A 17,138-nucleotide genomic window follows, 5' to 3' on the forward strand; every position below is an offset into this window, starting at 1 on the left:
TTGCTGTCTCTCAGAGCTCCTGACAGAAGCTAAGACATCTTCCACACTGCCAGCATCCACACGTGATTCTCGTATGAACACAGCTCTTTCTCTCTCTACTTTTAAACCTTGCTTGTAAGATCCATGTGTTCAGTGATGATGTGCTTGGGCATAGTTTTCTTTGTATTTATTCTGTTTGAGCATTTTCAACCTGAGAGCTTATTCTAGCCACAAATTTGGGTGTCTGGCACCGGGATCTCTTCACATAATGTCGCTGGCCTCTCTGCTTTGTTTTCTGGAACTCCCGTCACTGTCCCTCCAGCGTCAGACTGCTCGATACGCTTCTGCAGGTTGTCTCCCTCTACTTATTTACCTCCCGTTTTCCAGGTTAGATAATTCCTGTTGATTTATCTCCAAATTCATTTACTTGTCCGTCCTTCATTTGCAGCCCATTGCTAAACGCATCCAGTGCATTGGTCATTTCAATTCGTTCCCATCTCTGCTACTTGCATTTGATTTTCATAGTGTTGCCTTCTGAGAATGTCCTCTCTGTGCACCCATTTCGACACCTTAAAGTCCAGGAATACAACACTTTGTTGTTTGTTGAGACAGTGTCCTGCTGTGTCTGCAAGGCTATGTGGTCTAGACTGGCCTTGAACTCACTATCCTCTCTCCCTAGCCTCATGAGTGCTGTATATCCAGTGTTCTCCAACGTTCAGATAAGTTCTTGAGTACATTTTTAATGGCTGCTTCATGAACTTGTCTGCTAATCACAGTATCTCTGTCATCATGCCCAGCTTCTAGAAACTTCTTCCATGTCTTCATTATAGTTCACATTTTCCTGTTTCTTCAAATGTCTGGAATTTAAATATATATACATATATACACATATATTTATGTATATATACATATACACACACACATGTGTGTTTATGTATGTGAGTGAGGGTATCTGTGGAGTCCAAAAGACAGCACTGGATCCCTTGAAACTAGAGCTACAGGCTGCTGTGTGGTACCCAATGTAGCTGCTGGAAACTGACCTTAGGTCCTGTAAGAGCATCACATTCTCTTAAGCCCCGAGCCAACCCTCCAGCTCCACGTCAGGCATTTAAAAATATGTTTGTAGAGCCTCTTGATTCTGTGACAGTCGTCTGGAGCCTGCTTTCATCCTTGTAGGCAGATAACTTGTCTGACTCTTCAAACTGTCACCCACAAAGTGGACAGAAGCTAAAGGCTTTCCTTTCCTTTGGTTTCCGGCAGGGCTTGGCGGGTCACACCCAGCAATGCTCTGTACACCAAGCTTGATCCTGTTGCTCTGCCAGGGATTTCAGACACGTGGTCTAAGCTGCACATGGCCACACAGCTCAGGACATGCATGAACCCAGTCCAATAAACATCAGGAATTTACTTAACATATGAGACTTCTGTGAGTTTTTCTGGTGTGTTGGGTACATTGTATGAAAGTGTGTCTCCGTATATTCAGCTGTTAATTCTGTACTGGCAGAGAGCTAAATATTGGCAGGATCTTGGTATTGTTATTTCTATGGCCCATTATTGGTCTCATATTTTATATACATTCATTATTCCTCACATAAAGAGCTAAGGGCCAATAGCTGGTCAGAAAGTAGAGGCTGGATCTTCTGGGCAGAGCGAGTGATGCTAGGAGAAGAAACTAGACATGGGGGATTCTATAACAGACCAGAGAGGAGCTGAGAGGCAGGACGTGTAGTGCCAGGACTAGTTGGGCCAGAGTATCTGGGAGACTGCCCTAGCTGAAAGGCCTAAGCTTTTAAATATTAACAAGCTTCAGTGTCATTATATTGCTGTGGGTCCAAGATAGTCCCGCTCTGCTGGTGGCTCGGCCTTGGTTCTTGAGTGTAAACTTTTCAGGTTAGTGACAGGGTCAAAGGCTGGGCATGCCTGCTAGACCACACGGAGCAGCATATCCTCACGGTCTTAATTTCAGGACTCTATTTTTCAACTTTGAAATTTCCACTGAGCTTTTATGCAACGTAGATAGAAATGACTTGATGAAAGATTTTCATCAAAATTATAGCAGCTTTCACAAAAAGGTCTGTCTTCTAGATACCAAATGGAGCCTGAGGCAATCACTGTGTTCCAGACTATGTGGATTTCCTGCATGAAGGACAGTGATATTTCTAGTGCTGTCCTTCCTAGAGTGTAGCTAGAGCGTCCAGCCCGTCAGGTCCCAGGGTCCAGCTGAAGAGAGAGGAGCACCTGGATGCTGTCTGTCTCCCCAGCCTTAGCTTCTTTCTTGCTGAGAACACACAGCTTTAAAGAAGTCCTTCCCTGTGCTTCTTGTTCCCTCACTGGCCCTGAGTCACTCTGGGCTTTGAGATACTTCGAACCCCAAATTCAAACTGTCTCCAAAGCCCAGTGAGGCTGGGGACCCACTTCTTACCCAAGGAGGGGGATGACTGAGGTCACCAGGGACTCATCAAAATATTCTTCTCCCTGGGGTGCAGACCACTGCTTTTCTCTCTTGGGGGGAGGGCTTCTGAGAAACAAGCTTTTAGCAATTTTTCAGCTTTAATATTATTAGAGGTGTGTCAGAACATGGTCCAGGAGTGGAGCTGTGAGGCGAATTCCAAGTGCTCGTGAGAACACGCTAAGAAAACAGGACGGGCGACTGACGAGCGCAGCTTCTTCAGACCGCGGACTGTCTCGGAATGCTGTGCGTGCTCCTCCCAGGTGTAGCACACAGGAGCGCGTTTACTTCTGATTACTTTTTATTGGTTGCTGTTGTTATTCAATTAAATGCCTCTATGAAAAACATGGCTTTTGCCATATGCAGCTCGTCCTTGTGAATCACTGAACTCATGTGATTCTTTTTAACCCTCAGAGTACAAATTGTCCGATGCTCTGAGTAAAGTTGGTTATTGCATAAGACTTTAGTCCGACTCATTAATTGGTTCTATTTTCCCAGGTTACACAGCCTTTAGACTGGTACTAAGAGGTGGGATTAGGTGGTCTACCAGCTTCATTATAACCACAGCAGCTTCTCAGAGGACAGTCAAGTCAGAGGCCACCAAAACATAGTGCTAAGTGGCTTCCTTTGCAGGCGATCTCAGAAGGAAAGTGAATTTGATGACAAAACAAAGATTCATTTTTAAAATTACACTTTATTTGTCATCCATCCATCCACCCAACCATCTATCCATCCACCCATCCATCCACCCATCCATCCATCCACCCAACCATCCATCCATCCATCCATCCACCCATCTGTCCACCCATCCTTCCACCCATCCATCCTTCCACCCATCCATCCATCCATCCGTCCTTCCATCCACCCATCCATCCACCCATCCATCCATCCACCCAACCATCCATCCATCCATCCATCCACCCATCTGTCCACCCATCCTTCCACCCATCCATCCTTCCACCCATCCATCCATCCATCCTCCATCCATCCATCCATCCATCCATCCACCCATCTGTCCACCCACCCATCCATCCATCCATCCATCCATCCATCCATCCATCCATCCATCCATCCATCCATCCATGTGTGTGCATACACACTTGTGCCTGGTGAGCATGAAAGTCAGAAGAGAACAGCGGAGTATTAGGTGCTCTGCTTCCTATGTGTGGGGTCCTGGGGATCAAACTCACATCACCACCTGTTGAGTCATCTTGCCAACCCTAAGACTCAGTTTACCACCTTTAGCTTAGTCAATACCAAAAAGGTTTAAATACAGTAATCTTTGAAATCTCTTTTTCAAAGAGATTCTTGACTGCCCTTTACACCAAGGTCAATCATAACCCCTGCATGCTGCTTCCACCATTTTTATTAATATGTAGTTTTACATGCTGGCTGTCAATATTTTTGTTTATATGCATTTTTAATTTGTGTTTGAAGCAGTTTAAAAGACTTATGTTAAAATCTTTGAATTTATATGAGTTGGTAAGCATTATCATACAGAATCACCAACAAAACCACAACTTTGTTTTTGAAAAATTCATGCACCAACAAACAATTTTTTTTACCAATTAACTTTGAAAAAGAAAGCATAATTGCATAATGCAAGATTTAATAGCTGGCAGTCAACAGCCAGACTTGATCCTCTATCATATGGTCTAAATCAATACCGCAGCCCATTTCCTTCTGTTTTGCTTTACACAAGGGCTCATTGCACAGCCCTGCTTACCTTGAACTCAGTCCTCTTCCTTGGCTCCAGAGTGCTGGGATAACAGGTATGTCCGTCCTGCTATGCCCAGCACCTTGATGTTTATATAAAGACCGAGAAAGGACATGGTCCCTCGCCCCATGGGCGCAAATAGTATAGAGCCTTAAAGAATGTATACACAGTTGTGCACACATGTGCCAGTGCACATAAAACAGACCTACATCTTTTGCACACAATCCCTTCATGAGTTACCTATATATCTAACTGGAAGCCTCGGTTAATGCCAATAACATCTAATTTGGTTTTCACTGAAATTGTTTAGAAGTGAGGGTAATATACTCGATCCAAGTACTTGCTTGAATTATCTACGACTCATTTAATGAAAGAGACACAAGACCACCCAAGAAGTCCTTCCGTGGTGTGTGTGCTCAAATAGAATTGACAAAGAGTGAGAGGAGACAGGACAAGGACAGAAGGTGAGAGACCACAGAATGTCTCTGAGGAGTATTCCCACCTGCGTCATTGGCTTGCTTGGGGGTACACTCACCCCGCATGGCTAAAGGCTTGAGGGACACATCTTCCATCCGGCAGATGCTGGACCGTGCAGGTGTCTGGAGGTCCTTACTGGTCTTGCTCAGTGGGCTAATGGTTTTGAATGTGGGTGAGACGTAGAGTGTTTCCACAGAGGACTGGTTGTGGAACATGGACTCAGACTTGGACATCCTCAAACCCAGGCTGATGACCTCATCTTTACCTGATGGCCACAATGCTTGTAAAGGCGTCAGCGTTTCAAAGTTTTTCGCAGCCGTCTGCTTTTCCTGAGGAGTTTGTGGGGGACTTTCTTCTGTGATAGTATTTGTAATGGCTTTCTCCAATTTCTTGCCTAAACTCATATTTGTCTGCATCGATGGTTTTTTTTCTGGGGGAGTAGACACAGCTTCTGTAAAATAGCAAGTAGCCCCAAATTAAAACCGAAACATTCCATTTAAAATCCATTTTAATAAATAGGATCTTTCCTATTTAGTCCTCTGTTTTCCTGCTAGGCTGGTATGTTCTATTTCAAGTTCCCTGGAGCTATAACTGATGCCTTAGTCATTTGGAGGCTGCCTTCTCTCTCCTTCTCTCAGGGGAACTAAAACACAAGGCACAGAAAATTTCAAATAATTTCCCTTTCAGTATTTCTCCCTTCACCCACTGATCTGCCTCTGAGCCACTACATTTTTAGTACCTTCAAACCTTCATCCTTTACAAGATAAACTAGACAAAATATGCATCACTCTCTCCTATGAAACTCTTCCTCTCTCTCAGGAGGCACATTCTGAAGCACTTCATAGGGCAGCATCCTTTTAATAAATCTTTTGTCTGTGTGAGGACAACGGACACTCTTCCAGAGCTGCTCTGACGGTTCCTACAATGTAAACTTTCTGTCCACTCTGTCAGTAGATACACACATTAGCACCATGGGCGCCTGGGACAGACCGGGCATCATGAACAGAAGCAGCTGAAGCAGGGTAAGGAACCAAAATTTCAGGTGAACCTAGGTTACGACCACTGCCTGATCCCACACATCTGGGGCCTGGACTGACTTTCTAGATAAGACCGGATCTCAGCCCACTGTGTGAGGGACTGTTCTCAGAGAGTCTCATCATAACTTGGATACGCAAAGGAAGAAAATTATTTCTTAAGCTGGGCAGTGATGGCACACACCTTTAATCCTAGCATTTGGGAGGCAGAGACAGGCGGATTTCTGAGTTCGAGGCCAGCCTGGTCCACAGAGTGAGTTCCAGGAAGAAAGAAAGAAAACTGTTTCTTAAGAGACTGATGAAATTAGAACCATAATATAGTGAGAGGGGCATGTATTCCCTGGCACTTCCTCCAGGGAGAAAGACGTGCTGACTGTGAGTTCACCATTAGGTGATTCTATATATTTCAAAGTACAGCATGTAATACGTCAGAATGAACACACGGGCCCTCAGAACTTTCAGAGGCTGGAGAAAAGCTTCTGTTATTTACCCAGAATTAGAAAATTCAAGAAACTTCTATTAGTTGCTTCACTTCCACTGTGCAGCTAGTCATGGTTCATGTGTGGTCACTCAGCAAAGATGCCTGACAACACTGAGGCCACACAGAACCAAAGCTAAATGCTGGAGGCTATTGTTTATGTTTTCACTCCCCCCAAATAAGTTTGCTGACCCATCTGCACAGGATGTGCTTGATCACATGTGGGTGGGGGATACATGGGCAGGAAACACATCTGGATGTACACTTGCCCTTGGTTGGATGTATGTGGGAGGTATGCAGGCAGGAAGTGTGTCAGGACATGTGCTTGCCCCAGATTGGACCTGATGGGAAAGACGGTGGCCTTGGGGTGGTTTTGCCTTTTAAAGCACCTGAAAAACTTGTGGCCATTTCCTGAGAACCCAAGAATGGACTTGGCCAGAGTCCATCCTCCTGGCCAGTAATTAATCAAAGTTTGCTTCAAATTTGGCTTTAAATTGTGGTAGTGGCCTTATTCTCAACCAGTGGGATTAATAAAACCCAGACCCAAGACCAACCAATGGAAGAGGAAAAGGTTAAGACTTTTCCCTTTAAGGCAAACATTTTCCAGTTAGTGTCCTTGATCATCAACACTTTCTATTTGAACAAGGACATTTTTTTCTGAGGGAGTGCATTTCAAATTCATCAGATGCTCTGGGTAAGATCAGTGATGGGAGTCTGACAGAGCCTAGTTATCACTCTGGGAAGGACCTGCATGTTAATCTCATCCCCAGTAAACAAGACCAAACCCTCACCATTATGGCTACTGGAACTGGGATGACCAAGGCTAACTTGCTCAACAACCTTTGGCACTATTGCCAGTCTAGCACCAAAGCCGCCATGGAGGCTTTGCAGGCTGGAGCAGATGTCTCAATGGCTGGCCAGTTTGCTGTGGACTTTTACTCTGCCTGCTTTGTGGCTGTGGTCACTAAGCAGGATGGCGATGGGCTGTACACCTGGGCATCCTCAGCAGGGGCATCATGCACAGTGAAGGCTGACGCCGTGAAGCAAGGGGCTGTGGAACAAAGGTTGCCTTACGTGTGAAAGAACACCAAGCCAGAGTATCTGGAGGAAAGGAGAACAGAGGAGGTGGTGAAGAAGCATCCCCAGTTTATTGGCTTTGTGGAGAAGAAATGAGAGAAGATGGTCGGTAATGATGGGGCTAAAGAAAAAGGAGATAAAGAGGAAGAGAAGAAATAGAAAATGTATGGTTCTGATGAAAAAGGAGAAAATGATAGTGATAGGAAGATTAAGGAAAGGTACATTGATCAAGAAAAACAAAGTGAAACAAAGCCTGTTTGGACCAGACATCCTGATGAAGAATATGTTGAGTTCTGTGGTGGCCGGGAAGAACATGTTGTGTCAAAGCATTGTCTGTGGAGGGACAACTGGAATTCCCAGACCTTCTCTTGCCCCAAGACACATTCCTTTCCATCTGTTTGAAAACATAAAGGAAAAGGAGCATCAGGTCGTATGTATACAGTTTTCATCATGGGTAACTGTGAGGAGTCAGTCCCAGAGAATCTGAATTTCATTAGAGCAGTGGTGGGTTCTGAGGACCTCCTTCTAATTATTGCCCATGAAATGTTGCAGCAAAGCCAAAATTTGAAAGTTATCAGAAAGAATTTGGTCAAGAAATGCTTAGAACTCTTCACTGAACTGACAGAAGGCAAAGAGAACAACAAAAGGCTTTATGAGCAGTTCTCAAGGTTGTCAAGCTTGGAATTCAGGAAGACTCAAAATGGAAGACACTGTCAGAGCTGTGGTGACGGTTACACGTCTGCTTCTGGGGAAGCGGTGCTTTCTCTTAAGGACTACTGCACCAGAATGAAGGAAAACTAGAAACACACCCATTTTATCACAGCTGAGACCAAGGACCAAGTAGCTACCGTGGCTTTCATGGACTGTCTCTGACACAGTGGCTTGGAAGTGGTCCATGTGACTGAGCCCATGGGTGAGAACAGTGTGCACAGCTGAAGGCAAGGGCAAGACCGTTGTGCCAGTTACCACAGAAGGACAGCAACTTGCAAAAGATTAAGGAGAGAAAAAGAAAACAGGAAGATAAAAAGACAACGTCTGAAGAACTTCTGCAAACTTATGATAGGCATCTTGGAGGGGAAGGTTGAAAGGGTCAAGTGGATTGGTGGCATCCCCAAGTGGTGGCATCAAGGTACATGTGGGTAAATGGCAAACACGAGAGAATCAAGAAAGCCCAAGCCCTCAAGGAGAACTCAATGCTGGGTGACACGGCAGCCGGAAATGATGGGACCACTCCATTATTGAAACCTTAAGGCACAGGCTGACAGAAGGGCAGGTTTGTGAAGGATCAGCTCATCTTGCTGTCTGAGCTAGACTCCTGACTCTCGGCTTCACTCTGGAAGATCCCTAGTGAACACAAGTCAACAGGATCTACAGGGTGATCAAGCTCGGTCTGGGAACTGATGGAGGTGATCTCACTTTGGACGATGCCCGGTGCTGCTGTAGCTGAAGAGGTGCTCACCCTGGGAGGAGGTGAGGACACGTGGAGCGTGGGGAGGCTGACTAAGAGTCAGCAGAAGAACCGCACGATAGTGCTTACTCCAGCCCTCTGATGAGACGTTTTCAAGGATTTTTGTTTATTTTTGTTAACATTTTGTTAGCATCTGTGTGGCATGAAAACTAAAGGGAGATAAGCTTTCCTTCTGCTTCTTATACCGTGAAACTGTAGGCCTGTTTCAACAGGCTGGTAGGAAGCTTGTTTTACGATGTAATGTAACCTGTTGTTAACTCTGTGAACTATTTAAGCTGGATTCCTTAGTAGACCAAATCACCCATCACTGAAGTCATAGCTAAGACATGTTCTAAGACACAACTTCACATTTAAAAGGGAAAACTTGTTAAGAAACCTTGCCTGTCAACTTTGAGGATCCACTTTTTTTAAGTTTTCATACTCTGTAGTTAATTCTGTATGTACCAGTCTTAGAAGAATACAAGCTGAAACAACTTGACAGGGATTTCCCACAAGGCTTGTTTTCCAAAGTAAAATACCAAGTACAAAGTCCTAAGCTCATGAATGGAAATATAGTGTCCAGTCACATTCTGCTTTAAAAGGTAAAGATGTATTATATATTAATATGTAATATATATTATTGTTATATAATCTGTATTATATAATCTTTATATATATATATATATATATATATATACATACATATTTATATTGCTTTCTATTACTTTTTGGGAGTTTGAGACAATGTCTGACTCTGTAGTTGAGGATGGCCTAGAATTAAGATCCTCCTGCCTGTCTCTTGAGTGCTGTGACTCCAGCCTTCTACTACAATGTCTGCCTTCTTCTGTCTTTGAAAATTCAACTCAAGTACCGCTGTCTCTTCAGTGCCTGCCCTGGCCCTTCTGTCCTTGCCTTGTCTTACTATGCCCTCCACTACCAGAGCCTGGCTGGAGCCTGCAGAGCATCTGAGACACTGCACCCTTCACTCTCCCCTTGTCCCGCCGGCCCCACGGCCCTGAGTTGTCCGTCCCAGCACCCAGCAGTGCCAGTCCTGGAGGATGCACTCAAGTAGTGTCTTCCCAATGGAAGGAAAAACCCAGACCCAAAAACCAATGAGAAGGTAATGCTTCTGTTTTCTAAATTTAAGATAGTTTAACAAGTTCATAATAATGGAAGGAAACAGAAAATTGGTGGATGAAAATAACCTCTTTTGAAATGTTACTAATTAGCATATGACCCAGTTATATTTAGTTGGTAAAAGGTTTTGTTAGAAGTATTAATATATCCTAGTAGGAAACCAGAGTCATGGTATTTCAGAATGCATGTATATGTTACTATATTTGCTTTTAAGTACTCCTTAAGAGGGATTTTATTTAAATATTTCCCTTGACACTCCATTGTATTTGAGAAAAATATTTTGCTCTTTATGTAATGAGATTATTTTCAAATGCAGCGGTATGTAAGCCAGGACAGCTCAGGATGGCAATCTCTTTCCCTTGAAAAAAATCTTAAGAACGCTCAGTGCAAATATCAACATTGGCACGGGTAGAGACTCTAGACGCCATGTTAATACTTAGTACAAACACTAACAATTAAACACAAGCTTAAGAGTTCAATGAGCTGGCAGGCTGTGGAGGTTCATGATGTACGCTCTGTCTAGCATCTGGGATTTGGAGGCAGAAAAATCAAGAGTTCAAGGCCAACCTAGGTAGGGTTACATGACACCCTACCTTAAAGAACCAAAGTAAATAGATAGATATTTTTAAAATTCAACAAATCATCTTAGACCAAAGTTCTTCTATTTTTCTCAATTCATATCCTGGTAATCTAGGAGGAAAACTGCAAACTGTCTGCTTGGACTTTTATTAAAACTAGTAAGTTTTTTTTTTAACTATGCTGAATTGAACTTAGGGTTCCATCTATGCTAGGCAAGCACTCTTCTTTGTGCTGCATCCTCAGCCCCACACTGGCAATGTAGTCAATGAACTGAACGCTTTGATATAAAAAGAGTCCGGCGATGGCTGGGGACACAGCTCAGTTGGTAGAATGCTTGAATAACTGATTTCAAATGTACAGCACATTATCTTAAAATGTTTGCTTGAGCAGAATATGGAAATGTTCTGAAGAGTCTACAGTAAAGCAGCCCAGTTCTACCCCCTCCTTCTATGCAACAAGCCAACTTAATTCTCTATAACCACTGCTGTAGTTATTTATAGTTTGTATGTGGAAGTCCCCTCCTATGCCAGCGACTAACTCCGCATCCCACAGCTTCCATTCTCCATGGCTTACCTGGCACATACCCAGAATGACCTGCAGTCAGACCCTGTGCTGTGTTCTCAAGACTCCTGCTCCCGGCATCTTACCTACCAGCTAACCTTCCTTCTTTAGTGGTTTAAACCCTACCAACCCCACAAGACCCATCCCAGACAATTACTGCTTCTAGAAGCTATTTCCACAGACAACACATCACCCTAATCCTTGCCTTTTCTGAAATGATAAAGTGTGCCTCTAAGAATTCATTGTTTTACTTAATTACCTGCAATATAGTGCCTGCGTTCTGACTTTACCGCCTTCAGGATGCTTTTACATAGAGAAGAAACCTAAAGATCTGTTAAATTTAACTAGTCCCTAACGTGCCTCTCCCTGACGGCAGCTTCACACGCCATCAAAGCAGGCTGTGTGTGAAAGTGAAAATCAAGAGTGCTCAATCAAGCAGCACTTTGGGGGCTGGATTCAGCTCAGGGGTCGAGTGTTTGTCTAGGACAAGGGAAGCTCTGTGTCTGATAGCAAGGACTATGAAAAAATAACAAGGTAGGAAATAACAAGGGGGCAAGACAGGAGTGTGCAATGGAGGGAGAGGAATGGCCAGCTAATTGATACCTGCGACTTACTGTGGGCTGTGGTAAGACTCTAGAGAGACACTAAGTAGGCCAATCATCCAGCAATACAAGGCAGTAAAAAGTCAGAGCAGAAGAGAAAGACGGGAGAGTGCCCAAGTAAATGGACTTCAGCAAAGAAAGATGCTGCAACAGCATCCGTGTCTGATCAGCAGGGCAGGCACAAGCTGTTTAGTGTTATCAGTTATTAGCGTGCAGTGGAGAGGGGAGGGGCTACATCCAGAACGCCAGGAGAAAGCCAGGCCCGTGGACCTCTTGCCTGATGTGCAGGAGCTGGGAGGAAGGAAACAGAAGTCGTGGGGCACTTTCAGAGCCCGTTCCTTAGTCACCTTAGTGGAACTTTGCTCTCCTCTCTGCTCCTGGCAGCCGTCCCACTGTCTCCTGCAGCACTCTCCTCTGAATGTCACCGGTATATTCTTGCCACTTCACTCTTTCTGACCACAATAAGGCATCATCTGCTGCTGGCCTCAGCTAGAACTAGGGTGGTCTGTGCAGTCCATTCACGTTTTAATCTGGTTTCTGCTGAGCTCTGCTGCTGCTCCCCATCCTGACTGCTTAGCCTTGATAGCTACTTTATCGCTGATGACACACCCATCAATTTCCCTCGCACCACAGTCTCTGGATCTTCCCATCCACCTGCTGAGTTCACACCACACAGCGCACCGGAGTGACTGGTCCTCTAGCTAGCTAGTGCAGCTCAAGGATCTGCATGAGTGAGCACACCACTACCCTTGGAAAACCGTGGCTCAGCGATGCTTTGCTGTCCTGAGTTCCATGCCCCTCCCGGTGCCACGCCTCTACCAGCTGTTCCCTTGGCTGAAATTCTCTGCCCCACCTTACAGCTGGCCAAGGATCACCACTTTCTAGGTCGGCATCCCTAGGGTGGGCCCATGCCTTTGCTCATGAGCAGACCTCAGCCTGCAGAATTATTTCCCTCACTAACAAAGATGATTTAATTCTTCAAGGCCCAGTCCAATGTCTTACTTGTTAAAAAAAAAAAAACAACTTTTTTTTTTAACTTTCCAAGTTAAAATTAATCTGCTTTCCTTACTTGTTACTGTATAATGAATACTGTATGAGTACCGCATTTTCTTTGGCCAACCTCATTATTTCAAATGTATCCATTCATTCGACAAACATGTACAAAGATGTCAGGCAGCATCCTAAGCTCAGGGATCACAGCACTAAACAAATGTGTTGTTTCTAACTCGGTCAAATTTCTTGTGTACAGACCTGTCACCTCCAGTATAATGATACCCCTCAGAGTGTAAACCCTATTGAACGGGCGGAGTGTCTGATAGTCATTGCTGTCCCCAGTGATCTGGTCATTAACAAAATCATCTTCAGAGCCAGGGGAAGAAAGAAAGGATATCCTGATGCAGTCCTTTGATACACATGACCTAGAGACACCAAGATATCCAGGGGTTTATTCAGGATCACACAGGGTTCAAGTAAAGAAGGATTAGAAGCCAGACTCAAGAATTTAATATTCTTTTGCCTTGGGGAATCGAGGAAGGGACAAAGGAAGTTGGTAGATCCAGCTGCACTCAGAAAACTTTCCTTTACTAACCATCCTCTGTCCAAGATATGCACGTGAGCCCATGACTGCCTCACCACTCAGTTTTACCTCAGGGTCACTTTGTTGGTCCATAGGCTAGAGGGCATGGGCATGTCAAGCTGGTTCATGTGTGTCTCAGCCTGTTTATCATCTCCTGAGAAGAAGGTTGGGGAAGATGACTGTTGAACACATGAAGAATGGACGGCATTTGGGGATGTTTCTCCAAAGCTCTCAAGAACGTGAGGGCTCCGCTGGAGTGCAGCACTGGTCCTGCCTTTCTGTATTTGAACACGAATATGTGATTGTTCCAGAAGGCTTCCCAATCTTTTCCAGGAGAGAATTTCTGTGAATTCCATGAAAAGGTGGGGAGGGTTTCTGAGTGAATTAATTTGGTTGCCTGGCTTTATCTGGTTTCTCATTTTCTCTCAATTTAAACCTGAATGTCAGAGCTTTCTCTCCAGCATCTATCCAGCTGACTCCTCAATAGGAGGCTCAGTGTTAATCATGAGACTGCGCCGGCCCGCCTTAGTCACCTGCCAATAGACCTGATTAATACAAAATAGGACCCGAAAGGCCGGCCATGTAGGCTCCAGAGTTGTCCTTCAGGGCAGCACATTCTCTGCGGAGACACCAGACTGTGTCCTTTACACAGACCAATACGGACATGCCAGAAAACACCAAACCCAGCAAACTGTCTCTGTGCCAAAGAGCCAGCCTGCTCATTGGGTCAGGAAGGGTTTCACCAGTTGTGCTTGGTCAGTGTAATGTCATCCTGACAGTCTTCAGGTTTGTTAAGTGAAGAGACCCTGCTGACAGAAAGGAACATCCCTCCCATCCTCGCTGACACCCCTTTTTCATTTTTCAGCAGTTCTGTGGGCTTGTTCTAGGAACTATAATCATTGTGTGTTATTATGTATTTGTTATTATGAATCTAATAATGGGCGTTCTACTCCAACAGAGCCGGCACTGTGCTGCGTTCTCGTGTTGGTCTGACGCATAGGATCCAATTACAGCTACAAAGGAGAGGGCTGGCAGACATGACTGAAGATGGATGCCAAGATACAGCTTTCTGTAGTTTAAAAAGGCGTAACTGAAGGATTTTTCCCCTTTTAGTAATTAAGTTAATCAGAGGAAACAGGATGTAAAAATAATAATGAGGTCGTTTTGCTAAGAGGCCACAGTTACAAATTATTAACACAGGAGTGATTTAAACTGCTTACTAATATATTGGTTAAAAATAGGCAGGCTATTAACATAAAATGGATATTGAATGTAAAAGTTAAATCATATGCATGACACAAAAAAAATTTTTAGTGTTTTCTTCTGGTGGTGCATGCATGAAATCCTAAACAATTATAAATCGGAACAGCTAGTGTCTCCTTAGGTCTGTGCTAAGGGTGGAAGGGTTGCATGGCCCCATCCAATGGCGCTACAACTACAACCAAGTGTGGAAGAAGAAACACGGTCGACACTGTAGCCCTGAGACTCACCGATGTATGGACTGCTGCTTTCAGAAAGCCTGGCGCAGTGGCTCTATCCTAACAAGGAGACGGAGACTGGAACATACAGAAAAAGACCTAAAGAGCATCAAATGGGGCAGCTAGCAGCTTCCAGGCCATGAAGATGGACGGTAACGAGTGGATGATGAAATAGGCAGAGTGCTCATTACCAGGTTTTATGTCACAGCTAAGGTTTGCCAGGAATAAAAACTCACGCGTCCCTTCCCTAGACTGGAGACTAGAAAGGAGGATGGAGGCCTTCGTGCGGCGGTGATCAGTGCCAGCCCATCTCACAGCCTGTGTCTCTGAGGCTCCGGGGAGAAGAAAGCTGGCATCTGCCACGCAAAGGTCACCCTGTGAGGCAAACACACCCCAGCCCTGGGGGATAAGCAGGCAAAAGACAGTGACCAGAAGACTGACAGTGACAAATGATGACTCCAGAGGAGGGGAAATTTAAGCTAAATTGGGTCAGAGGTTTAATTCTAGCCAGAATTAAATTATTTTAGACTACAAAATACTTTAAAGTGTGGGAAGCACCCCCAGGTGCGGAGAGCAGTCACTAGGGGCCAGCGGAGGCGGTGGAGCACTCAGCCCTTACCACGGCTCTCCCTGGAAGTGATCAGAATGGGAGCAAGCCTGCTCTTGCAGACCTCAGGTACAGAGCGTGGCCTGTGCCCACGAGTCCTCAGTGGTGGCTTCTGGGACACAGAGAAGGGCACACTCTGGAAGACCACGATAAGACACAGAGTGGGAACTCTCCAATGTTTTCCCAGTTAGGCATGCACCCCAAGAATTAACTTGTTTACTTCAACAGTAAGGGAAAATCTTGGGTAGGTTTATAGCATAGCAACCAGCCTTAAATACACTTTATACTGTGAATGAAGAAGAAATGCTGGTTCTCAAGAGGCAGGACTGCCACTAAAGCAGCAGCATTATCCTGAGAGCACATCCCTCTGGGACCACCTTACTGATTTGCAGAGACAAAGCAAAGCAGCCCCTCCCCTAGACAGGCTGCTGCACGGCTGCTCCCTCTGCTCTCTGTGCGGGAAACAATTCTTCTTGAATGGTTTGCAGCACGGTTCCATGACTTCTCTATGTTTGGCTTATTCTCTCTCAGTGCAGCACACTCTACATATTTTCATTCATGAAATAGCACTTTGCAGATAGAATGTGTACCGAGGAGGCACAACCCAGAAAAGACTTCAGTCACTGCAATTGGTAAGCGTGGAGATAAAACACCAGCTACACCAGCTAAGACGAGAAAAACCTTCGGGAAAGATGAGTGAAGAGTAAGCAGATTATTCTTTAAAGAATCCAAATAGAACATCTAAAATTCTTTTAAACCTAGAAGGATGTTAATGAGTCCGTGGGTGACAGGAAGTCGGAGCTGGAAGACGACAGGGCAAAGACCAACAGGGAAGTGCAGCAGCAGGGCTGAGGGTGGCGGCTGGTGGAGTGGACCCAGCATCCCTGCCTGTAGCCTGGCTCCTCCAGCCTCAGCCCTGCACTGCAGGCTGGCCTCCGGGACAGGAGGTCCCACATGCTCCTGTGTCCTCGCCTCTGCTCCTTCCTTCCCTACTCATCCTGAGATCTGTGTGACCACTTCTTGTCCCTAGTGTTCTGTCCTGTGGGTGTCAGAACAGAGAAAGCACACCAGTGATGGTGATGTCTCTCTTTCTTTCCTGGTCACTGTCCTTGTCCCTCTGCTGCTGCTGGCTGCTCTGGCTATTATGGTCCTGTGACAGCTCCTCCCCAAGTTTCAGGGGACCTTGAGAGCCCGCTCTAGTTTCATAGAGGAGGAAAGGATTTATTTTGGCTTACACTTCAACATCCCAGTCCATGCCTGAGGGAGGTGCAGGCAGGAACTCAAAGCCAGTGCTGCTTGCTGGCTCACTGCGCGAACCAGGCTGTGCTGGCTTTTTCAGGAAATGCAAGACTGTCTAGAGCCCACAGTGGGCTGGGCCCACTGACACCAATTAAGGCCATCAAAACAAGTCCTTACAGACAAGCCCACAGGTCAGTAGGACCTAGTCGAATTCTTCACCTGAGATTTCCTTTTAGGTGCCTCCAGGCTGTGTCACGCTGTGTTAAAGCTGACTAGGCCTTGACTACTACTATGGCTCCCTTACTGGGCTTCCAGGCCTGAGACCTCTTCCTCCAACTCTTCATGCCTCCTGACTTTTAACCTCTGTAGATTACCTAAGACTTGGAGTTCCAGCTGGAAGACGCACACCACTGTAACCTCATGGTCTGCTGTCCAGTGGAGCAGCAGGAGAGACCCGCCCTTCGACTGGTCTTTTAGCCCTCTTTCTCACACACAGTTCCAAACTCTCACTGCTGTCTTCAGGTGCCTTTGTCAACATGACCTTTCCCACTTACTTTTTAGCAGTTGATCCTCCCTGAGCATCAGGGAAAGACAGACTTTAGACTGAGCTGCCCTGGCACCCCCTCATGCTAACCAGCTGAAGTGTACTCAGCCTGTGTCCAGACCTCCCTTCAGCCTCAGCTTGGAGGGTCAGGAGCCGT

General features: G+C 45.4%; 1 protein-coding gene and 1 pseudogene across 2 annotated transcripts in view; one reads left to right on the forward strand and one right to left on the reverse strand.

Annotated features, from left to right (window-relative positions):
• Positions 1–17,138, reverse strand: part of Enthd1 (ENTH domain containing 1) — a 107,019-nt gene that overhangs the window by 18,830 nt on the left and 71,051 nt on the right. For both annotated transcript variants that reach the window (XM_052160728.1, XM_052160729.1), the window contains exon 5: positions 4,648–5,073. In XM_052160728.1, the coding sequence (XP_052016688.1) occupies positions 4,648–5,073 (426 nt within the window). The remainder of the gene's footprint in view (positions 1–4,647; positions 5,074–17,138) is intronic.
• LOC127668079 (heat shock protein HSP 90-alpha-like) lies at positions 6,673–8,354 on the forward strand (annotated as a pseudogene).

This window comes from Apodemus sylvaticus, chromosome 17, assembly GCF_947179515.1.
Source record: "Apodemus sylvaticus chromosome 17, mApoSyl1.1, whole genome shotgun sequence".
Lineage (NCBI taxonomy): Eukaryota > Metazoa > Chordata > Mammalia > Rodentia > Muridae > Apodemus > Apodemus sylvaticus.